Raw genomic sequence first — 24,781 nt, forward strand, 5'->3', positions numbered from 1 at the left:
AATCGCTTTCTGCCTTGGAGGTAATGGTTGTTCAGCTAGAGGCTTTAAAGCAGGCACTATTTTACTCTTTGCTGTTGTGTACACTATCACAGGGGTTTTCTGCTTGGCAAGTAGAGTCCCTGACTGCAATTCAAGGGAACTGGAATTGCAAATAACCTCTTAAATGAAAACCTCACGTTAGATTTCCCATTTGTGAAATGTTGTGATTTAGCATTCAAGTAGTATATGTCTCCGTCACCTTGGGAAATACAGTGTCATCTCTGCAGGTTGGTTGGACCAGTCCCTGTGTCATGTGCTAGCAGTTTGAAAAAATACTTGCAGGAAAAGTCTTACCTGAAAATGCTGAATAAGGACCATTACCTGAATGAGGAAAATCTTTCAGAGAAGCCTGTTCTCCCTCTCTTCTGTTGTTTACTTCTGACTTCACATCCCTGCAGCATAACTTTTACCCGTGTTTACAAACACTTGACACAATGTCCGGGTCTCTTCCTCTCTAGAACAGCTTCCCCCTTGAGTGGATCTTCGCCAAATACTAGCTCTAAATCGGTTGTTGTACTATGAAAACAATTTAAACAAGACTTGTAAGGAACGAAGTATCACATTTAGAGAATGACTCTTTAATTACACACTTTCGGGACTGTCTTCTTACTCCACTGTGCCATGAAAGATTAATTTTCTTTTGGCATTAGAGAAATCCCTTGATGTTTTTTCTGTTCTTCAAGACAATGTGCGCTTTCTTTAACTACAATCAGATATTAAATTATGCAGAAAACAGGACATCTGAAGTGTCTGAGGCATCAAATGCACAAGAGAATAGGATGTGAGAAGTTCTCAGAAAAGTCAGTGAGTCATAGTGGGAAAAACCTAAATTTAATCTTTTAAATTTTAAATTAAAAGGTTTCAATAAATGACGATTATAATAAGCTTTTGCAGTAGAGCAGGTCTTAAGGGCTCTGATGTGTTTAGGCTGTGACATGCCCCAGGAGCCTGCAATCTGAATGGACAAGGCTGCCCAGTGGCTTCTGCCCCTGGGTTGTGCTCAGGACTAGCTGTGGTGGTGCAGGAGCAGGAGGTTGTTACCCCCAGCCTGGGGGCACTGCCAGAGGTGGAGCTGTAGTAGAATAATTAAGGGCTAGAAAGTGGCAGGAGCCGCAGAGGGTGGTTGAGTTGTTTGGAAAGTTTGTCCCATTGCTGTTGGTCTGATCCTAGTAGGATTAAAGTCCAATTAGGTTGACAAGGTAATGGTATCTCTGTGTCTGATGGCTGTAAAATCGCATTTAGCAAGATCATGAAATCAGCTGGATGACCTGTTCCAACTAGTATTCACATAGGATGCAGATTTGTCTGTCTGGTGGTAGTGAGGATCAAGAGCTACAATAAACAGTTGAGGATTTTTTTACAAATTAAGGGAACTGTTTTAAAACTGAGTAATTGTCTTACATATTACCATGTCTCGCACACAATATAGTAGCAGCACTGGAAGGCGCAGGTGACAATAGTGGTTTTACTCTAAAGGACCCATTCAGTAGCAGGTTTTTTTGCCCCTGTTGGCACAAGAATCACTGAAGCGCTTTCTAGTGTGTCCAACACCAGCTATTGAGAGTCTTCGTCTGGAATTTCTGCAAAGTAATGGAGATCTTTAGTTAAAGAGAACTAAAGTTGGGAAGCATTTTCTGTGTCCAGTCTGTAAAGCTGATCAAAGAATATATTTCTGGTATAACTCCTATGCTCTGCAGATTTTCATTCTCTCTGCAGTATCAAAATCCTTTCTGGTGATGCACTAAGGGGACTATGTTCTGTTTATGTAATGCCATATTCATTCTCTGCCATGCTCTCACCCTTCTCTCCTCCTCCTCCTCTCACCCCCCTGAAGTACGTGCCTTGGAGCGAGTGCCTTGGTTTGAATTCTGTGGTGACTTTCAGTCAGTATCTGGAAGCACAGAGACTGTACTATGTACGTGGTAAGGTGGGCAAGATCAAAAGTACATGCTTTGTGTGTCCTGTGGAAGGTAGCCAGATCTTTGTTCATCCTTAGTTCTTGGGGGAGTTCATTCCCCAGTGTCAAGCCAAGGAAAATGTTTTTCTTCAGAGGCAAACTTTCCAGAATAATGGAAATTTTCAGTGGTGCCAAGAGAATTTTTGAGGTAGGAACGGACCTCTCAAGATCATCAAATCCCATCAAGTCTAGTTCCCTTACTCCAGCACTGGTTGCTCCATCACTTTCCTGGGATTGAGCTGAGGCTGATGAGCCTATGGTTCCCCAGGTCCTACTTCTTGCAGTTCTTTAAGATGGTGGTATCTCAGAGGATCAGTTAAAATAAGGACTGCAGCCTTGAAGAGTGAGCTTTACCTTCTTATAGTCTTGAGGAACCTCTTCTGATTGACATGGCCTTTTAAAGATAAGAACATCATCTTCACGCTGAAGGCTTTGTGCATGGGTATTCTGTAATGTTGCAGTCCAGTCCAGAGATGTAGCCGGTATAAATAAAATATTAAGTGGGGTTAGATCATAGTCCCCAACAAACAGGCAGATGTTCCTAAGGGCCTGGCTGGGCAGAAGGGTTACTCAGTCTTTACAATCATCATTCACAGAAAGCACTGGCTTCCTTGGCAGTGGTAAGGTCTTCTCTTACAGGTAACAAACAGCTTGTCTTGCCTTGCTTGGTGACATAACCAACACCTGCCCTCGCTGCCTGGGCCTGGCAGTGGAAATGCTCTGCTCCCCCACTGCTGGCACCGAGGGCTGCGTCAGGCTGCTTTGATGAAGCCGTTTCTCTTGTGCCAGCACAACAAGCAAGTCTAATACCTTTTCGTTACTGGTGAATGAGGGATGATGCTGGACACTTCCTTGTCTCTAAATACCAAGGAGGAAAAGGTGAAAAATTGTATGTGGTAGGAAGAGGAAAAAATGGCAGGCCCTTTTTGGGGGAAGGGTGGGAGAGGTTTTTATTTCTTTAGCAGAATTAGTGTAGAGGAGGTACTGATTTAATTTTAAAAAACCTACATGTATTTTGGTAAACTATGCATAAAGTGGGCTGTAATGCCTCTGCTAGATGGCAGAGATCAGAGGTGATCGGCTCAAGTCAGGCGTCAGCATATACAAAATCCTCTGCAGCTATTCTGCAGCTGCTTTAGGGCTTAATCAAAGTTCTGCTTTTGTAGGGTGTGTTGCATTCACTGCTGTTCTCTCTGTTTACTTTTCATGATAGGACTCCTTCACCTTTAACAGGCTGAAGAGCAGGTAGCCTGGTTGTGTGACTCCTCCATGCTTAACAGCCACACTTTGTATCTATAGATACAGGCAGCTCAGCGGTCGCAGGCTGCAGACCCATGTCAAGGATCTTTCATTGCTGAAGTCTGTATTGGAGCTTTGGAAATGTGAGACAGGTTTTGTTCCTGCTGAAACTGATGGCAAATTTGCATTGACTGAAGTAAGGACAGCATCAGGCCCTCCTTAGATAGTAGTTTGCATTATGAATAAATACTATAAAATCAATTAGATAAGGAACTTTTCATTCTGAGTTGGCTGTAGTAGTCTGCAACTGCCTACGTGCATATAGTACAAAATTAATAGTGGAGCTTGGTGGTCATCCATAGGATTCACCACTGAAGAGGCTTATGACTCATTTATCATTCTAGGAAACAGTGAAAATTATTTTAATTAATAATGTGTACTTCCAAAACTGTGTTAAAAGAAAATTATAAGAGCATTTAAAGAGATTACACCTTGTGAAGCTCCTGTGAAATACAAGTGTGTTGGTAGTAGTAGTTATTTGTAAATGCTTCTGCTCTGCTGCATTGCAGTGTTACCCTGGAAAGGCTCATCCTGCCAGATCTAAAGAATGAAAATCTAGTGTTGCACAATGAGACTAGGTAAAGAAATTAAATTACGAGGATTTCTTGAACAGATTTTTCCAGGTACTGAATCCTTTCTCTCTCCTCTTGTGCCTTGCCCCAGCCTGTTCTTTTGTGGCTGTAACCAGCTTTGATGCTGAATTGAAACAAACCATGTTAGTGAATTAATTTACTGCTAATTCAGTGACTGTCTTTGCTGGGATGAATCCTAGCAAATGAAATTTAAAACTTGTCATTGATTTCTGGTGTGATGTCATGCTTATCATTTGATTATGGTCTGCAAATTTCTGTACACTGTGTTGTTGGTTTGGTTGGGGGGGGGAAACCCAAGAAACAAACAGAAGAATCCTTCCTTATTTCCCTTTTTGTCTGTTGTGATGGTGGCTGTATTTTCTCAAGAATATTCATAGTAACCCTTGCCAGTACACGATCATGTACGAGAAGTAACCTAAAAGGAGTTAGGAGTATAAAACAGTTGGGTCTATTAAAGTCCTCATGGTAACACTTCTGAAATTTTCCCAGTAGCTGAAGCATGAAAAGTAGAAAGGCAGAGTCCCAAAATATACTTGAGAAAAATAGCGTGATGAAAAGGGATTTAAGATTGTAAGGAAGTGGTTTCCACCTAAGCTGGTATGGAATGGAAGTGGGTTGCAACTAAGCTGGTACAGAGATAAGTTTCTGGTAGTGAAATAAGTTAAGGAATGTTCTAAACAAAACATCATCTTCATGCAGAAGACTCCAAGGATGAGGCTACAAAAACGGTAAAGCAAAAAGACAGATTTTAATGTATTTCAGGTAGGAAACAGTAAAAAAATAATCTTAGAAAGCATAAAACCTGTAATTGGGTAACATAAAATTCAGAGCAAGATGTATATTGTAAAGATGCTGTTTGGAAGGGGTCTATAGAGGTCCTCTAGTCCATGCTTCATGTTTTGCTGAGAAGCAGGTATCACTAAGACACCATGATAGCAATATTCAAATTATGTAGAAGTATCAGCGAAAACCTTGTGAGTGAAAGGCAGGCACTGTATTTTTTTTGGAATATTAGAATTCAGGGATTATTAGGTAAGTAAATGAATGGTATCAATAAGTAATAGGCAATCAGTAATGACCCGAAATACTATGCCTGCATAGAAAGTGTAATAATTGCAGGCCTGTGTTGTCAGCCACTCGAGCAATATGGTAGCACGGACTGCAAGGAGTCAAGGACAGAAGGAGCAGTAACGCTGGCAGACTTCAGCCATGCCTGTCTGAGTAATGGTGAGACACCATGAGAAAACCACCTTTTCAGTGCTACAAGAGACAACCCCTCGAAACACCTCATCAGAGAGCACCAGAGGAAAAATGGTCCTTGATTTTTTTGCCCTGGCAACGGCACAGAACTGGAATGCTACAACTGAAAGGCACTTAGCGAAAGAGTCCTTTGTGTGATCAAATGCACTGTCCTTGTAAGATGTAGAAACACAAAAGTCATCTGTCACAGTAAAGCTTGACTGTTCAAAACCAACAACAACAACAAAAACTGAATAAAAATGAGGAAGCAGTAGTTAATTGTTTACAAGTGGTATGAAAAATGCTAAATTCACAACAGCACACTTTATTTAAAAGCGTCTCCCCTTTCCAAAGCAAGCCTTGACAGACAGCAAAGTAAAGAGACTGTTTAGATGTAAACAGATCTTCAGCAAAGACTCATTGTGTCTCATTGCGAAGGAAAACGAAAAAGAACATTACATTCCGGCAAGTTAATGTCAAGCCACAATAAAGTAGGCCAAGAGACTCGCGAGAAACAATACACTAAGACTGGCAAAGCAAACAAAAATACCATCAGCAAATTGTAGGTATAGAAAATATAGAAAATGGAAGCATAAAAGGGTTTCAAAAAAGAGAGGCCCCAGCAGGAAAAACCAAAGTAGTTACTTGAAGAAAGTATTGAATAAGTGTTTATTATGAAAGCGTTTGGGGAAAGCTTGAAGTGGAGCCTTTTTTAACATGGAGACTACTGAAATTAAACTGTTTGTAGAAAATGAAGGACAGAAATCAGTAAATAGTTTCAAACAACAAGCATCACTAGGTATTCGACTAAAACTCTGGTAGATCTCAAAATGGTATATTGCTGTAAGATTAACTGTGATGGGTAAATTTCTCTTTTAAGTAAGTCCTAATACTAGAAGAATAGAAAGTAGTAAATATGACACTGATGTTTTCTGAAAGGCTCCATGACAAATACATAGAAACACAGACCAGTAATTTTCTGTTCTTTACTGGATAAATCAATAGAATTGCTATTTTAAAAAAAAGAAGAAAAAAAAAAGACACATGGATATATCTGGTTTATATCTTATATTGGGGAGAAGTGAACATGGATTATGGAGATGGAAGTTATGCCTGCCATTTAACTGAGTTTCTAGAAGGAGTTGATGAACCTGTCAATAACAGATTCAGATGGTATAATGTTTTACGCTTGAAAAAACTGCAAAAGCTCGTTTTAAAATCCCTCTTCAGGATTTAAAAAAAAAAAAAAAAAGTAGTAAACAACAAATAGGCCTTCAAAAAAGAAGCCAAGGGTTTCTATTAAATATGAGAGTTTAAAATGAGACTTTATGTATTATCAGATTTTACAAGGAAGGAGTGATTGCTGGTAAAGTTCCACAAGGATAAGTGTTGAGAGTTAGGATCCTCAGTGTAATCACTGATAATCTAGAAAAGGACTGGATAGCAAAACCAAAAATATTTGCTAACAATATAAAACTAGGTAGAGTCAGAACTGAAAGGTCAGTGGGAACAGCTTTTTTTATCAATGATCTGGAGGTATAATTGTCTGAGGCCACCAGTGGGACTCTAAGCCCACCTGGGCCGTTGCATTCTCGGGTGTTGCCCCCTTGCCATGGTCCTCCTAGGCGGAGGGATGGCAGCCAAGCAACTGGCATTACAGAAGACAAAGGGAGAAGGAGAAAGAAGCCTGTGAACTGTCAAACTCTCTTGGTGGTGCCGAGAGTGAGAGCTGTGGTGAGTCCCAGGTCCTTGGGGCCCTGTCTCCCCTCTTGTGCACCCCAGGCCCTCCTTGCCCCTCCTCCAGTCTCCTCTCTTTCCTGTGCTGCTGTGACTTTTTTTGTGTGGTGGGTTGACCCATGCTGGACCAGAGCTGCTCTTGTCACTCCCCCTCCTCCGCTGGACAGCGGAGAGAAAATACAACAAAAAAGCTCATGAGGTAAGTACAGGGAGAGCACTCAGCAATTACCATCATGAGGAAAACAGAGTGAACTCAGGGAAAACAGTTTAATTGATTAGCAGTCAAATCAGAGCAGACGAATGAGAAGTAAAGCAAAATCTTCAAAACACCATCCCCCCAGCCCTCACTTCTATCGGGATTAACTTTACTCCTGATTTCCCATTCTCCTCCCCTCTGGGGGACAAGGAAGGGCAGTTGTGGTCAGTTCATCCCACGTGGTTTCTTCTACCTCAGGGGGAGGCCTCCTCATGCTCTTCCCCAGCTCCAGCCTGAGTCCCTTCCATGGGGTGCCCTCCTTCAGACAGAGTCTGCTCCAGCATGGGTCCTGCACGGGGTCCCGAGTCCTGCCACCAAAACTGCTCCAACGTTGTCTCCTCTCTCCACAGGTCCACAGCCCTGTCAGTAAAAAAGAGTAGGTAATGCGCTATGGACATGTAAGTACTCTTACTTTGTATAATGTGTACGCTCAAGTAACTTGGAGTGCGTGTTGGCTAGAGCGATACCTGTGCTTCCAGCGCTGCAATAAAGAGAGTGCCTGCTTCTTAATGCTGCATTGGAGTTAAGGGGGTTATTCCTGATGTTGGTGATAGTTCCACATCAAGCACACGATCGCTCTGGAACTGTGAAATGTAAGTTTTAAATCATCTCTTCCTAATCTGATGAAACTTTATTTAAAAAGCTTGCATGAGAATGTCTAATTGAACGCAGTGCAGAATCAAATGTACATGGAAGGAGGTATGCTTTTAGTAATTTTTTTTAATGGCTAATATATCTTACTTCAAATTCATTTTAGCCAATTGCAGGTGGTAGTAAGTTGAGCCTAAGGGCCCTAAGCTGAGCCAAAAGGCCTTGAGCTGAACTTCATTTGAGCTTAATGTCCCAAAGTTGAGCCTAGAGCTGAGCTTAAGGTCCCTAAGTTGAACCCAAGTTGAGCCTAAGTGTAGTCTAAGTCGAGCCTAAGGTCCCTAAGTTGAGCCTAAGTAGAGACTAAAGGAACTAAGTCAAGCCTAATGGCTCTGTGACAAGCCTAAGTCAAACCTACAGGTCCCCAAATCAAGCCTAAGGGCTCTAAGTTGAGCCTAAAGTACATAACACAAGCCTAAGTTGAGCCTAAGTGCCCTAAGTCAGGCCAAAGTCGACCTTAAGTTCCCTAAGTTGAGCCTAAGGGCCCTAAATTGAGCCTTTAGGGCACTATGCTGAAGGAGAAGGAGAATGAGAAAGAGAAGGAAAAGGAGGAGAAGAAGGAGAAGGTGAAAAGGAAGACAGAGATGAAGGAGAAGAAGAGAAAAAGAAAAGGAGAGAGGAAGAGAAGAGATGAAGGAGAAAAGAAGAAAATAAGAAGATGAAGAAGAAGAAGAAGATGCTTTTAGATATTTCTAAGAAATATCTCATCCTACAGGCCCCTTGAAGTTCTGTGTGCAAGGTCTACTAGATCATACCATTATAAACTTCCACTAAGCATGGGATATTCTTTTATCATTTTACCTCTCACCTGATATAAAACCAGTTGTTCCAGAAAAGGCTGAACTGTGTCAGAAACTGCTTTGGACACGACATAGCTACAGCATTTCCTTTCTTTAACTGTGGCCTCTTTCTGGCAGTAGTGCTCCTCTCCACTGTTTCTTCACACAAAAAAATCTTTTGCTAATTTTAATAACACTTTCACAAACACCAAGGAAATGGTGCTGGGATTGGAACAGCTCCATCCAAAGGTTCATTCAGTCCTTGATAATTCTCTTCCTCTGATCTGCATTCATCAGCTACTCAGTCAGTTTTCCCATTATCCCTGCAATGGGAGAAAACCATTTCTGTGTTACTGAGCAGGAGTAAATATTTTTCCAGTCAAATCTGTTCTAAGGTAGCAAATCTATTTTAAGGCCAATTTAAAGTCAGTCACAATGTTTTGAAGAAGTAGGCAGGGGCTTTAAAAAATCCCTTCTGTGGGAACCTCAAGAATTTCTGGCATGGCAGGGCTGAGCGTCCTGTGTCCAGGCATGGAGCCCGCAGGTTACGTACTCTCTGGGGAAGCGACTGGTGGCAGGTTGGTGTGTCAGCAAAAAACCTGTGTTTGGCAGTATTTTTGGCAGGTTCTGTGCGAGTGCACTGCTACAGGCTCCCCTTACTTCCCCTGAAGTCAGATACTGCCCCACCTACCACAGTGGCAGCTCACTTAAGGGATATGTGCCGGCCTTTGCCGTGCATCAGATGCCCCCACCCCTGGCCATGTGATCTGCTTCATTACGCGCAAGCTGTGCCAGGGCGCTAAACTCTCCCTGGTGAAGGACCCAATAAAAGCAATCTAGTGTTCTGACGCTAAGCATGAAAGAGAGGTGAAACATATCATTTGCTCAATGTAGAAACCTTGGTCCCTTCTTTCTCTCAAGGGTTTTGGCGTGCAGGGTAGAGGTGGTGTACTAGAAGGGAATATTACAGCCCTGAGGTGGCCATCATTCTTTGCTGTTATTAATCTTTCTTAAAAGGGTCACTGGCATGAAAGCAAATAGGATCAATAATTTCACTCAGACAAGATTCGTCATTCAGAATGTCACACTGCAACACTTCCAGCTCTTCAGGCTACTGGGTGGTGCAACAGAACCCCATACCCAAGGTAGCTCCCATCCTGAGAAAACAACAGATCTATTCCTGCTTCACCTCAAAATGGCCAATAAATCTCACTCAGTGACAGATGGTTAGGCTTCAGAAGGATGATGAAGGAGAAAATTCATAGCCGGTGCTATTCTGAGAATGCTGGGCACCACAATGACTTGATACACACGTAAAGGTCAAGATTACCTTGTAAATGAGAATGAGATAGCTCGCGCTCAGGTTCAAATAAACAAATACATGGAAAGGTGCGTGGGGTCCCGCCAGTGCATAGGCTTCCTTTATGTCCTCTTCACGTGGTTTTCTCAAAGAAATGAATATAACTCTTTGCAACTTTTTATTTATGTGCTGCAAACCTTTCCGTCATGTGATTTAGGTGTAAAAATACAAACACATAACAACTCACCACCCCAAAAAATACCCCAAAATATAAGCAAAAAGATGGGGAAAAATACCGAAGACAAGACCTTCTTGCAACAAAAGCAAAATCTCTGTCGTGCACTCTGACCTTGGTGGACCCATACCAGAGTGAGGTGGCAGAATTCCATATTCTGCAGTGATTTCTTAGTACTGAGAGACAGAGCAATGTGATCTTTGGCTATGTAGGCATCAGTGAGCAGCATGGTGCAAGTAGAGCAAAGCAACTAGTGCTGAGGATTCAGATGCTTTACCTGCCTTGCATTAGCATCAGTCACCTTCGGTCCTGTGTGCAAGCAACTGCAGCAAAAAAGAACAACTCTGGAAGCATGCATTCTGGTTTAGTTACATCCAAAAGGAATCTGGTTTCATGTTGTGCCTGCTGTGGGGTGTGAACTGAAGCACAGCGAGTGGTGATGCTTCAGAGATGACCCAAACCACAAGGCCAACACAGATGAGTGACGGTCTGGCTGTGATCTCAACCTATGAGAGCAGGATCACAAAACTCAGCCAGAATTGCATGGAAACTTAGTCTGGTAGATTTTCAACCTTTTTTATGAACAAAAAGCTCAGGGTAGATTTATACTGTATGTGATAACATAGTCCATTTGGTTTTCACAGATGCTGTCCCTCAGACTTTTCCAGTTTTATGTCTGCAATTGTTTGTTATGCTGGACTCCATTTGGATCAACTTTGTAAAGTAAGAATGATGAAAGCAGAACCTCAGCACAGTGATAGTTAGAATCATTGCAGTAATTTTAATTATACTCAGGCATTCGTCCTTTTCAATACAACATTTAAGGCTAATTTAAATATGAAACACAACAGAAGAAATGGTGATATCTTATTCAACGTATATTCTCATTGCTTGTTTCTAGTTACATATTTTAAGATGTGAAAGGGTGGTGCGTAACCAGCTACGAAACCTCCTCTTAATGTTGCGTTAATCTGTTCGTGCTGTCACTTCTTTGTGTCTGCCATAGACTTACGCCTCAAGCTGCTGGTAAATATTCTTCCAGAGTGTGGAAATAGCCCTGCTTTGCCAACTAAATCAGTTGTACTTGAATATTTTAGAGAGCACTTTGGAGAGGGGAAAAAAAAAGAAGCAAAAATATTCTGGTTAGACATCTTTCATATGACCTGTTTTAATTTAATTTTAATGAGAAAAAAATTTCATAGTATAGGCAGGATCTTTGTTTCCAGAGTTATATTTTATATTTCTCAATACTCAGAAAAAATCAGGTTGAAACCAAATGCCCAGACCTGCAGATCCCCCCTTAAACGATACTTCCAACCTCTGCAGTTTTAGCTTCTAGCACTAATAGAGAATGTACTAGCACTGAATATAGAATGTGCTTTTTTTTTTTTTACAGCAAATGGTTTGTTCCAAAGTGGGCCTGTTTTCTCTAGCTTACCCTGTCATTAGCAGCCCCTCCTCTCTTACCTGCTGGCAGGTGGTACAACGCACTAAATACATTCCCATCAGTAGCTCTTATCAGCACGTGCCATGTGACCTCATCTGCACATTACTCAAAAAAATCATTGGATTATTGACGTCGACTCAAAAAACTCATCTTGCTTAAACAAGATAATCAAAAGTGTCTCATTGCCCTCAATAAACCTCAGACCAAATTCACACCATTCTGCCTAGCTAGTGTAATCTTTCTGATAGTTCATTTTTTCAATTTCCCCATAGGCAGTTCCATTAGCAAAGAGTGGTAAGAAGATTTTCCTAATGAAGTTCATCATGCGCTTTAGAAAGATCTCTGTAGATGCAGGGGAAAAACAATGGCACCCTGCTTGCTGCCTTTTGTTGTTGTGCCTGTTCTGAAACTATATCCGCTCTTGGGCAGCTGCCTTTCCTTGCTCTGTCATGAGTTATGCACAGCATCTCTTAGGATTAATAAATGGCTGTTCCTAACATGTTCCTCTCATGACAAACATTCTGGTACAGTCATCAAGTGCATGAACTGATTTATTAAGATATTACAGTAAAATATTGGGACTGCTGCTATGAATGAATCACCAGGGATGTACATCTGGAATTTATAAATGCACTGGTGTAAGTGTCATGTACATGATGGATTACCAGTGCAAAAATTATGGCACCAAAACGATGTTGTGATCTTGGCCGGGTGAAAAATATTCTAAAAATTTAAAACTTCTGAATGGATGGTCTTGCACATTATTTGTATGGTTTCATGCTGACACCAGCATTATTTCTATCTCTGTTATAATTCACCTGCTGCATTTCTTTAAATATTCATTGAGGCCATCTGCCTGAACAACACTGGCTGAACTAGATACTACAGCATCATTTGATATGTATCCCAAACTCTTCTCCTTCTTCCTTTTCCAGCCTCTAGCCTTTAAGGAGATGAAACCCTCCCCTTAACAATTACTGTAAAGGCTTACAAAGGAATTTGATTTCCTCCACAATCTTCAATGCCCTGTGCTTTGATTTTGTTCCCCCTAGGATGCAATACAATTAGACGGATTAGGCTTGACTTTTCACATTTCAAAAGGAGCATGTTTTCACATTCACCTAACGACACGGGCTCACTAGAAAAATGTGTGCCTAGAAACTCATATTAAAAACAAATTAAAAGTAACAGCTGCAGTGACATTTCAGAGCAAACCTGTTCAATGTCTCGGCATAGGCAACTGCACATCAAGTTTGGGTAGTACCATAGCCTACAGTTGCAGTCGGTTTATGTTGCACAGAGCCAAAACACGTGGACAGATGCATCCTCTGCCTCAGACTATGAAATCCTAAACCAAATCTTATTCAAGTCAAACAGAAGTTTTTATTAAATTATTTGATAGTAGCTGAGGCACACCTCCAAGCCCTAGAACTTCAAAAGAGCTTTGTAGTTCTCTCTGACTGCAATTATAATTCTATGAAAGTGTAAGCAATTCCACCTGGTCCTCTCCTAAGGGCCGTTTCTTGATTGTGTCAGATTACAAGGGAGACCAACACTAACTGGGCATTGATCTGTCTGTGGGAACCAGGCAATAGGTTTGACACTGTTCACACCCATTCATGTGGTCCTTTAATTCTCACTCCCCATAGAAGACTGAAAGCTTTCTTGCAAGTTATTTTCCTCTCCTTTTGCTTTCTTCTAAAACCACTTTCATAGTGTAGCTCAGTTAAATGTGTTCTATCTTAGTGATAAAGGTGATAATCAATATAGAAAGCAGATTCTGTTCATTTGCATTGTGACAAGCTTCAGTATGAGCATAGACAACTTCTTCCTCTCTCTTGCTCAGTCCTGTTTACCTTTTCCAAGTTCTTTATATGGGGGAGTTTTCCAGAATAATGAATGTTGCAAAAGATGATGTCAGCAGAGGGGTCTTGCTGGTTCGTGCTGCTGAATGATCCCATCTTACTGCCCTTCTGACGCCTGCAGGCTAATTTTGGAGCCTAGAAATTGGCAGCACTGCTCTTTTGGATCAAGGTTTTGAGTTATGTCTCAAAGTATGTAGAAATGTGTCATGTAAACTCTGTATGTTAAGCAATATTTTGATGAGTCATGTAATACAGAGCATGACTTAAAATATCTTTTCACATTTATGCTCCACCAATCTGGTTCAGCCTGCTTCTGCTCATCTTCATCATGCCCCATTGCTCCCTGCTCACCCCTGCATCTCCATATGTCACCCTTGCCTTTTGTCCCCTACCTAGGTCATTAGGCCCAGCTGAAAATTAAAAGTTCAGCAGCTCAGTCCTGCAAAGCCCACACTGGATTGCAAATTTGGGTCCAGAGAGGCTGAGACAGTTTTCCACAGTTTCCCGAGAACTGAGGAGTGGGAGAGGGAGAAAAGGCTGTTAACTGTGTAACCCAGACTCCTTCAGTCGCTTTGTTCAGGCAGCTCTTAACCATGAGCAGATGGAAACTAATAGCAAGGTTTACGCAGTGTATCCCCCGCCCGCCCCCCCCCCCCCAGGACTTAGAATTGCAAAGCAGTTCGCTATTGTCTAAGAGCTAAGACTGCTGAGTTGCTGAGCTAATATGCCACCACCCCAGCGAGACACTGGATGAGAATTGGCAGGCCAAGGGCTGGCCTCCTCAATCCCTCCTTGCAACGGGGCTGAGCCTTCACGTTGCTCTTCTGAGTCTTTGTTTTTCCCTTATGTTTTAATACTTCTTCAGGTTTCAGTTTTTTCTGTGAGTTTTCCTCAATTTACTGTCTATCCCCGTCTCAACAAATTTGTCTCTGTCTCTGTTTTATTTTCCACGCTTTGCATGTCTCTAGCCAACATGCTTTCTCGCAGCATCTCCACGTGTCTCAGCCGTTATCTCAGGAGCCTGCACCTGGGTTGCGCAGCTGAGCTGTATCCAGACCTGCCCTCGGCTCACACACGGCTGCAGCCTGGGGAGGAGGATTCCAAACAGGCTTCTCGGAGCCACTCCAACTGCGGGCACACCTCTGCCAGCTGCGGTCAAATGCTGAAGGCAGAGATGTTTTTCTCACGTGAACGTAGGTGTAGCTAGGTGTCTTTGTGAAACCAGGACTCAGCGCCTGACGCCTTAAATCATGATTTTTCTTCTCTGGGTGGGAAGGGTAGGAGGTGAGATTGTAACCACCCACTTGTCTAGTAATAGTCTAGCATTTGGAGCATCTACTCTGCAAAGAGAGACATGTGTTTTGAGCCTCGCTTAAAGCCTCGTCTCTCAAATCCCACGAGAGCTCTGTGAGCACCAGGCTAGAGGGCAGTTAGGCTGTGGCACTGGCAGCAGCCATTCCTGTCTTCAGACATCATAACATTTCCTCCAAGTTTTTCACCCCATTCCTGCCCCAGAGGTTAAACTGAAGGGGCAGAAGGTGTGTGCCTGCCCGTGCTGGGGGTCTGCTCCCACAAGCACCTCCAACGTGCATGTCATGGCAGGTTCAGGTGCAGAGCTGGACTTCTACCTCATCTCTCCTTGCTGCCACCAAGGTGAAGTGAGATGAAGTCAGCCTCACTCCAAGTCTGAGATGTTGTAATGAGGAAAAAAAAAAAAAAAAGACTTTCCAAGAAGGCTTTCCTTCCTTTCCTAAAATTCCCATATCTTTTAATCTTGCTTTGGGATTTTAGAAGCATTTTAGCAGATACTGGCTAACAGGAAAAAGGGAGTTTTGGCAGACACAAAGAGAAGGATCAGAATAAACTTGTTTCACACTTGACGTACAGAAGTAGTGGAGGCTTCAAAGATTTGTTCACAGGTAGATATCAATGATACTGAAATAATTAGCTTTGTGTGTATAACTGCTCTGACCCTTGCCTCCATGGGTTTCTCACCTGTTTCTCAGGCAGCCCCTTTGATCTCCTTGTTAAGTTGTGTGTCAACTGGAGCATGTCAGCTCTGGCACAGTGAAAGTATTGACACTCATCTGCACGTACACTACTAACACTCTTAAATTTATTTAATGCTTGTCTGCTATTGCATTAATCTTGATGAGAAATTCTTCCCTTGACACTGAAGGGGACATGACTAGATCTTTTGCTTCAAAGGAAAAGTGGGAGGGCACCTGAAAATACTGAGTTTGAACAATGCAATGCTGAGGTGAAGTGAAATCAGTGCACAATGAAAAATATTCACCACCATGTTCTGCTCATGCCTTTTCTGCAAATTCTTGCCCCATCCACTGAAAATCTTTATTCTAGTAACTGCGCGCAGGGGCCTGAGCCTTCAGTCTGCTTTCTGACCCTGTTGCTGATTTTCCTTTGCATGACAGATTTCATTTCATCTCCCTGTGTTACAGGTGTTCAGGGAATAATGAGCAGCACAGGAAGTCCACGACCTCTCCCTACAGAGCAATGCATTCATCCTTGATTATACGGGATGTATTCGTCTAAAGGCATTTGCAGGTTTTAAAAATTTAATTGATATGCAATAGTCGTTAATTCACTGGTGATTAAGATTTACCAAAGGTTTTTCTTCTAAAAGCACTGTTTTTAAGAGACATGCAGTTAGAAGATATCATTAGTGTGTAGTTAGCTCTGCGTGCTGTTTCTCAGATACAACAGGGAGAAGAGTAGCGATGTGTGAACATTTCTCAATACTGTTTTGAAGAGGGGAGAAGTAAGGGAGAAGGTGTTAAAATTTAATTTGGATGATGTATAACTTTAACTTTTTACCAAGGCTGCCTTTGATAAAAGCTGCAAAAAGATGCAAAAAGATGCTTCTAAAATAAGACTGGCATAACATTATTAGTTAGACTTTTTTTCCCCCCACAGTGTGAGAAAAATCACTGTCTCACATGCCAAGGACTAGGAAGCCTGCAACAGTTAGAGAGTTTGGTTCCTATAGTGACTGTTATAGCAACTGTTAGCATCCAAAGTGTCTTCATCTAATCATTGAAATAGTTCAGAAAAATATCTTTCCAGAGACAGATGCTGGATGAGTGGAGTATTTATTATCACGCATACATCTATAATAAGGTGATACATATCAGAAATGGAGTCTGGGGAAGGGCCAAAGAAAGTTTTGCTGGGATCTGGATGCAAAGGCTATCTTACCTCCAAACCCTGCTGTTTGCATATGGCTCTTCTAAATGCTGTAGAGATATGTTTTGGGGTGGGGGGGTGGGAAGAACCAACAGAAAAAACCCAAACGCGGAACACAACTTTTCAAGCATGCTGAAGAATATGCTAGCGACAGCTAAATAACAATCTCTTAAGCTAGTCAGGCCATTTACAGGTAGGGCTGTTTTAATTGACTCCAGGGATGGCTTCCCCCCTGCATCAGTCCACGACACCTTTGGGATGAATAATACTATAACCAAAGCCACTGTAAATGAAGGATTTTCTTCCTGCAAATAGAAATGTATGTTGCAAATTTTTAGTGTGCTGCTCATACTAATTTTCATGAGAAAAATGCTGGCATGCCCAAAGCTCTGATGCAGAGCACAGGCATGAAATTCTGTTTGGGATTCCTTGGAACAATTTATGGATTATGGTAAGAGAAGTCAGGACTAATGTATCTCAACTAAGAACAAACCATGCAACAAAAAAGAAAAGCGGAGAGATTTGAATAGGGATCCTTGTTAGTCAAAAGCTAGGGGCACCTTCAGAGAGTCCATATGTTTAAAACCTGACTTTCAACTCCATGATTTAAAGCTGCAGATGCTCCAATTTGACAGAGTCTCAAGAGAGGGTGCCTTTTTGAAGTTTGGGTTAATCTTTTGCTATGGTGTACAGTTTTCATTATTAAAGTGCCCCTCCTGAGGCCAGAAGCCATCATTCCCTGCAGACTAGCTTTTTCGGACATGCCTGGCAGGCCTAGGGCTAGTAGCAACATCTGGGCAGTGCTGCTCTCACAGGCAGTCTTCTGTATCCCTGCAAGCCGATCCCTGGTTACTCTGCATTGTTATCACTTCCTTAAAAGCAGTGAGTGTCAAGACACGAAGATCTGCTGCAGGAGAGGAGGTTTCCAGCCTCCATAGCCCAGCTCCAGGTGACTAGGAGGGAAAATCTACCAATATTTAGAAACACCGTGTCAGATATTAAACCAGCACAATTAGTCCGCAGCGGTTTACATACGTCTGTCTTACTGAAGAAAACCAAATCTATGATCTCCATAAGATTAAGATAAATCTACTTACTATTTTGCAGGTATGTATTATCCTGCGTTTCGTGGCCTTTCTAAATTAGGGGCATACACAGTCAGAATAGTTATGGCTAGTCATCTTTCTCCAAATTTTGAACATTTTAGGATTAGTGTTACATGTCTTTCACTACATCCCTCCTCCTAGACCATGTGAATGGTGGAAATGACGGCACTGTGAACTGCATGAACAGGAACAAAAACAAAGCAGCAAGATGATGCTATAAGGGGCTCACAATGCCATTATCAGCTGATTCATGAGCAAAGCGTCATTTATGGAACCCAGTTGATGCCATGCAGCTGTTCCCTTTACAAGTGCCTAACTTGTGAGAGGAACTCACCACTGGTGAAGCATTCCCCAAAGAAGGCAAGATTGTGGTGGAGTTGCTTTAAAAAAAAAAAAAAAATTAAAAAGAGAAAGATTAAGCGTCACAATAATAATTTTTATTGTTATGCAAACAAAAAGTATGATTTTCTGGATTCTCACTGTCAGTGTTAGGAATATCATAAATATATTTGATGTGAAAGAGAAAAGGATGGGTATGAAACATTGTGTGTGGAGGAATACTTTTTAAGCAAAGAGGTTGGCTTTTCTTTCAGGAGAGATCCAAAGGATGTCCTACAGAAAGCCTTTCTGTCCTTTTTACCTGCCATTTAAGAGGGCAGATATTTCTGGTTCTAGCCTGTGACCTTCTGACTGAGAAGATGAAACATGTCAAAAACATCTATGCCCAGACTTTTCAACAGCAATTTTCAGTTATCTCTGAATGCTGGCCCCAGCTAGACTATGGAAGCCTGAATGTCAGCTAAGACTAGATGGTACTTTCCAGAAAAATTACATGCTTCTGAAGAGTCTTAGTTTGGGAGCCTTTTTTTTTAATTATTTTTTTTATTATTATTACTTTATGGGAGTTTTTTCCACTTAGGTGGTTCTTATGTTGCCAGCATGATTGTCCAAAATTCATCTTCTGTACGTTTTGCTGTGTTTCGCTGTGTTTTTATTTTAAAATCTGATACATCAGGATGAGGCCAACCAGAGAATGAGTATCATGTTCAGCATTCATTCCCAGTGCTAGAATCGGTACTATATACATAGCCTATCAAGACACTGTTGTTACCTAAATGATACAACTTAAAGCCCATTTCTTTGTGCAACCCTTTTTGCAACAGGTCCATGTTGGCAGTTATTCTCACCAGGGGAGGGATCTGTGGATCCCTGCAGCTCTGGCCATGCAGAAACTCTTTTTTGGTTCTCAAGAAAGCTTGTCGCTTTCATCACCCTACTCTTTTCCTCAAGTTTATATTTCATTGACACTGCAACTGTGTAAAAAGTAAAATTGCCCGGTATGAACTAAACAATACTTAGTTACTCACTCCTACCCCCACTTGCTAACCCTTGAGGATTTTGGATCTCTTCTCATGTCATCTTATCTACTCACGCAGCCTGAAACCTGGAAAGATTCACCCAAAGGCAACAATAACTCCACATATTCTCTTTCTAGCATACTTTCCCCCCTCTGTTTGAAGGTAATTTCTCTAATTCCTTGTTTTTTCAGGGAAGATGAAAAGGGACAAAAGGTGTGCACTTCTGCCCTGCAGAAGTCCAGCACAGACGTCCGTGTCCTAAGGGTGCTACTCAGGAGCAAATTTCTTCCAGAAGCATCAATGGTATTTGTTCTGGGAGCGAGTTCTGCAGGCTCCTTTTAGTACCACGTTCCCACACAAGGTTCGTTTCAGGGCGTTTCAGAGTCTGGGGTGTCGGTCTAGGTGTTTGCTGATTGAAGTCAGCAGGAGAACAGACCTCTATGGGAACAGAGTGAGGTCAGTGCCGAGCACAGTCTGCCTGTATGTAGCTCTGTGAAGCCAGATAGGTTCAAATAACAAAGCTGAAATTGAATGGTACCTTTCAGATAAAATGCTTCCCAGTGATGGAATTGGTGTTCTGTGCCAGAATGGAAGTACAGGTTCAACATATGTTAGCATATACAGAATACATCCTTGGCTGCACTGCGGGGAGGAAGGACTTGGGTGCTGAGCTGCTCCTCAGTGATAAATTTGGGAATGAAGGAAGAGAAACCAGGACCCTCTTGTCACTCAGCACCAGCTCCCAGCGAGCGAGGCACATGTGCAGCGTAAACCAGCAATCCCAAAGGCCTGTGCTCAGCTGAAGCTGAAGCTGATGGGAAGGTGGGTTTATTACCTGAGCAGCAAATAAGACTGTGGGAGAGGTGTTAATCTGAAGCGATGGCAGCGAAGGAAAATTTAAAAAAAATAAATAAATCTATAGTTTAATAATAAGAATTTTAATTAAAAATAAATGCCTAAGTCTTTAAACATAGAACATGTATGCTTTTTAATTTCACGTTTATAAAACATTTCCTCTGGACTAGATTTTTATAGAGTTTAGCACCACATTATTTTATGAAAACATTTTTTCTTTTGACCTGTATTTTCCACTGTGTTCCTTACTTTCCTTTTCTTGCAATTCTGACAGGCAGCTCTCCTCTCTGTGACCCACATCCAAAAAGTAGAAAGACCTACAGAAACTGGCCCGATAATTTAGCTAGTCTTTTACTGCCCGTTATATGCTGACCTAAACTGCAACTATACTACCAAGCTGTTGTTTGTAAAAGGTCATTTACAATTCAGGTCCTGTACACCTGAAATCATTTGACTTCTCATCTTGCTTTCCCATGATTTCTTATCTCTTCGTCTTCACTGGCATTGAATTTGGGTCCATATATTCTGTCTCCCAAAATCTGCAATTACAGTGCTATTTCAACTCTTGGGCTGCACTGCAGCTTCATTTGAATAATCTTCATTTCCCACTCCAATCTGCCACTGCAGTGAATATTAAAGTGCTGTGCTTGTGATGGGGATGTCTTTTACCTGCCATGTCCAGGCTGTGAGTTACAACTTTCCTCAGGCTGCTGTTTTTGGAGCTCTGTGAGATGACAATTGCTCTGTTACTCCAAAGCATTTGATATCTATATTGTAATTATCATTGCAATGGAGATGGCTGCAAGACACGTGCAATTTTTTTTCTCTTATCGATAATTGTAAAATTGTCTCCTACAAAGCAGTTGCTCCTAATTTTGTTGCTTTACATGAATGAAGAGTGCTCAGAAAAGCAGAAATGTGTGATGAGAAACCATGCTGTTGGTGAGTCAGAAGAGATGCAGATTTCTCCTTTCTCTGACTAACATTTTGGGTGAACACAGATCATCACCTGGCAAAAGTGGTGATGTAGCAGTAGTAGTGTAGTAATATTTACCTTCTTCCTTCCCTTTACAGATTTTACATTCAAAAATCACCACTCCATTAGAAACATTCTTCTGTGAATGACTGATCATCCCTGCTACTCAAGAGTGAAACTGAAATTAAATCTCATTTGAAAAATAACATCAAATAAACAGTAACAGAACAAATATAGGAGAAAGCAAGCAGGGTAAATTGTAGTCAATGATTCTTCATTTTTAAACATCTTAGTCTTTCAGACCAAGGTATCAGCAACACACAGAGAGAAATTTGCTCTGAGACACATCTTAACGGGGAATTTCTCTCTTGAGAGAGATTTATAATAAATGTTACATGCCACACTGACAGAGAGTATGGAGAGATCATTCTGATTGTTTGCTGATAATTACTTTCCAAAATCTAGCTGATGGAGAGCAACATGCACATTGGTAAACCAGCCAGTGAAAAAGCCATTTCTGGCCATTTTCCAAGGCCGTTACATGGGGCAAAGCCAGTGCCAGTCGACTGACTGAGGGGGAAAAGAGCAGCTGTATGACTGAGTACAGCCCACACATCTTCATGCTTCTCATCCACCAGCACGAAAAAGCATTTTCAGGCTTGGCAGTGGGGGATCAACTATCGTTGCATCAGACAACGGGGGACAAAAAGGCACAGGAGAGTGTCCTCCCTCCCCCTAACAGCCTGAATGCAACCAGATACACTGTGCTGCTGATATGTGCCACCTTGGTTGCCCTTAGGAGAAGAAAATGCATGACTAATCAAAGTTAAGATCCCCTCTTTGTCATCATTTTTTTATTATTAAAGCAGTGTGGTCCTTTTGGAATCAGATGCCAAATGGGCCAGAAACTCTGAAGAAGATGTGAAAAATTACTTCAAAGAATTTGGAAGCCCTGTGCACTCTGGGATTTTGTTTTGATCTTTCACCAGCCTAACAGCATCATAAGAGACTGCCTGCAATCTTTTTGGATAAAATAGTTTCCTCGCTTGCTATGATGTGTTTTCTTTGTTTTTCTGCTTTTGTTGGTGTTTTTTTTCTTCTTCTTCTTTTTAAAATATGTTTATGTGAGTATTAAGTAAGGTTTATGTAGGTCACAATTTCTCAACAAACATTGTTACTGCTGCAGTCGGTATGTTGAGTCGGCTTCCTAATACCACAGGAAAATGTGTCATGCAGGTCTGGGACTGGGCGGATGTCAGAAATACAGGGTCTCAGGAAACATAGCTGTACTTACTAGGTGTACAAGACATTTTCTTTTGGCAGGTACAAGACCTTCTGGCTTGTGTTTTGTACCAATTTGAAAAATCAATGAAAAATATTACAAATGGAACAGCTCACTGTAGAAGAATATAGGTGCAGGCTCATAGCCTGGAGTTCCAGTGTTTTGTTTGCTTTGTATTGCTTTGCTGTGTTTGCTGCTGGGTTTCTACCCTCTGCATCAGGGAACTCCATGCTTGGCCAAACAGCAGAAATCAATGTCTGAAGCGAATCTGGTCCCACAGTACCCAGGAAGGCTGACTTTGCTAATCTTGAGTGACCAGCACCGAGCGATTCTGTATTTGGAAGATTTTGGGGTGCTTGAGCATCAAGGGAGGATGGACAGTTTTGTTGCGACTGCCTTCTACTGCTGACTGCAAGTTGTAATTTCAGGGATAAGACCAAAAACCTGCAACTGGTCTGGAGCCAGTTTATTCCTGCTGGCTGCTACACTGGCACAGGAGTGAGTGGTGGACAGGAGGAGGCCGAGAGCACTGGCATGGCAAGTTGAGGCGCACCACCAGCACGGCAGCCGCCTCTGCCAGCAAGCCCAGCTCCCACCCAGCTTAGGGGTGCAAGTCCCCGAACCTAACCACGCGACGCTGCTGCCCCAAAAACCAGAGAGAGAGGCGTCAAAGGAGCTTGGAAATCGTGTGGAAATTTCTAGGGGAATGGATGGGTGCCTCATGCTCTCTGGCTGTACGAGGGGAGCTCGGGCCGGCAGCGGGCACGGCCATCAGCTGCCGCAGCGCTGACGGTTGCTGGAAATTGTCACCCCCGTTATCTCTCTTGAGATTTTTTTTTTGTCTAGCGGAATTACCTCACCTGCAGGAGACGGGGCTGCTCGCCCACGGGAGCCCAGCAGCCGCCTCCCCTGCGGGCCGGGGGCGGGAGGCGCGCGGCTCACCTGAGGCGACGGCGGCGGCCCCGCCCCTCCCCGCTGTGTCTTTAAGGCCCTCCTCCTCCTCCTCACCCTCCTCCTCGCCCTCCTCCCTGCCTGCCTCGCCGCTGCCGCTCGCTGCCGCCGGGCTCTGCTTCGCCCGCCTTCCCCCGCCCTCACCCTCCCCATCCCCGCCGCCAGCCATGGCCGACATGAAGACCGGCATCTTCGCCAAAAACGTCCAGAAACGCCTCAACCGCGCCCAGGAGAAGGTGCGCTGCTGGATGAGGGGGGTGGGGTGGGTGTCAGCAGGGAGGGGCGGCTTCTCCTCAGCGGGCGGGAGGAGGAAGGGGGCGGCCGCGGCGCCCGGGGTCCGGCGGGGGAGGCGGCCCCGCTCGCCCTCAGCGCCGGCCGCTGCGGCTCTCCCGCTCCCTGCCCGCGGGGGCGCCGAGCCGCAGCCGAGGGGTGCCGCTGAGGGGTGGGAGGTGGCGGTCGGGGCGTTATTATATAACTGTCCCATTTAACCGCGGCGCCCCCCCGCGCCGCCCGGCCGTGCCGGTGCCCACCCCGCGCCCCGCCGGCCGGTCGCTCCCCGCCGGGCCGGGCCGCGCGGTGCGGGCGGTGCCGGTGCGCACCCGCCGCAGCCCCCGCGCGCCGCCGCCCCCTCCTCGCCCTGCGCGGGGCTGCCCGCGGGGGAGGGGGCGGGCGAGGGGTGCGCGGCGGCCGGGGGGATACGGGGTTCGCCTCGCCTCACCGCCTGCCGCCAGCCCTCCTAAGAGGATTGCTTTTCCTTTAATATCCGCGCCGGCTCATCCCCAGCTGAACCGATCCTCCGTGCTGCGCTGGCCCGGCAGCCGGGCCCGCCGGCCGCGGCGGTGTGTGTGACGGGAGCCCCCCGGTGTGACAGAAACCCGCGGGCAGCGCTGGCGGGGGCCCACGCCTTCCTTAGCAGCGGCTTCGGCTCGGGGAATGTCATGGGGCTGATCACAATGCTGTGCGGCTGCGGGTGTTTATTGCTTAAAAAACTCCTGCGCTACTGGAGCCTGGAAATGAGCAACCAGCAAAGTCGGGGAGAATTGGTGCGAGTTTCTGATCAAGGACGAGGACCTCGTTGGTCGTTGTTTGTTTTGTTGCTCTTCACTAATAAAAGCTGACGGGTATAAATCTTACATACAAGTAACTCTTGTTCAGCTGTTTGGTGTCTCGGAACAGGACCATAGACAGAGACACTAAACCGTGAAGAAAAGCATTTGTGTATGACTCTATATAGCATCCGTATCAGCTGTTAGTATGTTTTGTTTTAAAACTGTTCTCAGCATGAATTCAGGAGGCAGAGTTGTCAGCAAGCATTGCAAATCATCTTTTGAGGACTGATGAAACCTTTTTTTACCCCTCTAGCATGTATCCTGTGTTGTTACATGCAATATGTAATAGGGCTCTGGAGAGCTAAGGGATTATTTTAAGACTGTTTTTTCTCATACTTTACTGCCTATAAAACTCCCCTTCCACAAAATGCCACACGTTTAATTCCGTGGAGCTCCAAGGGAATAAAAGTTCCAACAATTAACATGTAGAAAAGTCTCATATGTAATCATATCATAATTTAATAATCTAGTAGTTGAGGCTGTTGCAGGCAAGTGATGGATTTTCCCTTTCAAATACTCGTATCTAGCTCATGAGGCCATAAAGCA

The 24,781-nt window shown here is 43.4% G+C and overlaps 1 protein-coding gene across 1 annotated transcript in view; it reads left to right on the plus strand.

Moving 5' to 3' along the window:
* The first annotated feature begins 51 nt into the window (after positions 1-51).
* Positions 52-24,781, plus strand: part of AMPH (amphiphysin) — a 161,033-nt gene continuing 136,303 nt past the window's right edge. Inside the window, exons 1-2 of the mRNA XM_080383237.1 lie at positions 52-19,423; positions 19,608-23,362. Coding sequence (XP_080239363.1) covers positions 22,886-23,362 — 477 coding nt within the window. The 5' untranslated portion in view covers positions 52-19,423; positions 19,608-22,885. The remainder of the gene's footprint in view (positions 19,424-19,607; positions 23,363-24,781) is intronic.

This window comes from Falco punctatus (genome assembly GCF_963210335.1).
Source record: "Falco punctatus genome assembly, chromosome: 4".
NCBI lineage: Eukaryota > Metazoa > Chordata > Aves > Falconiformes > Falconidae > Falco > Falco punctatus.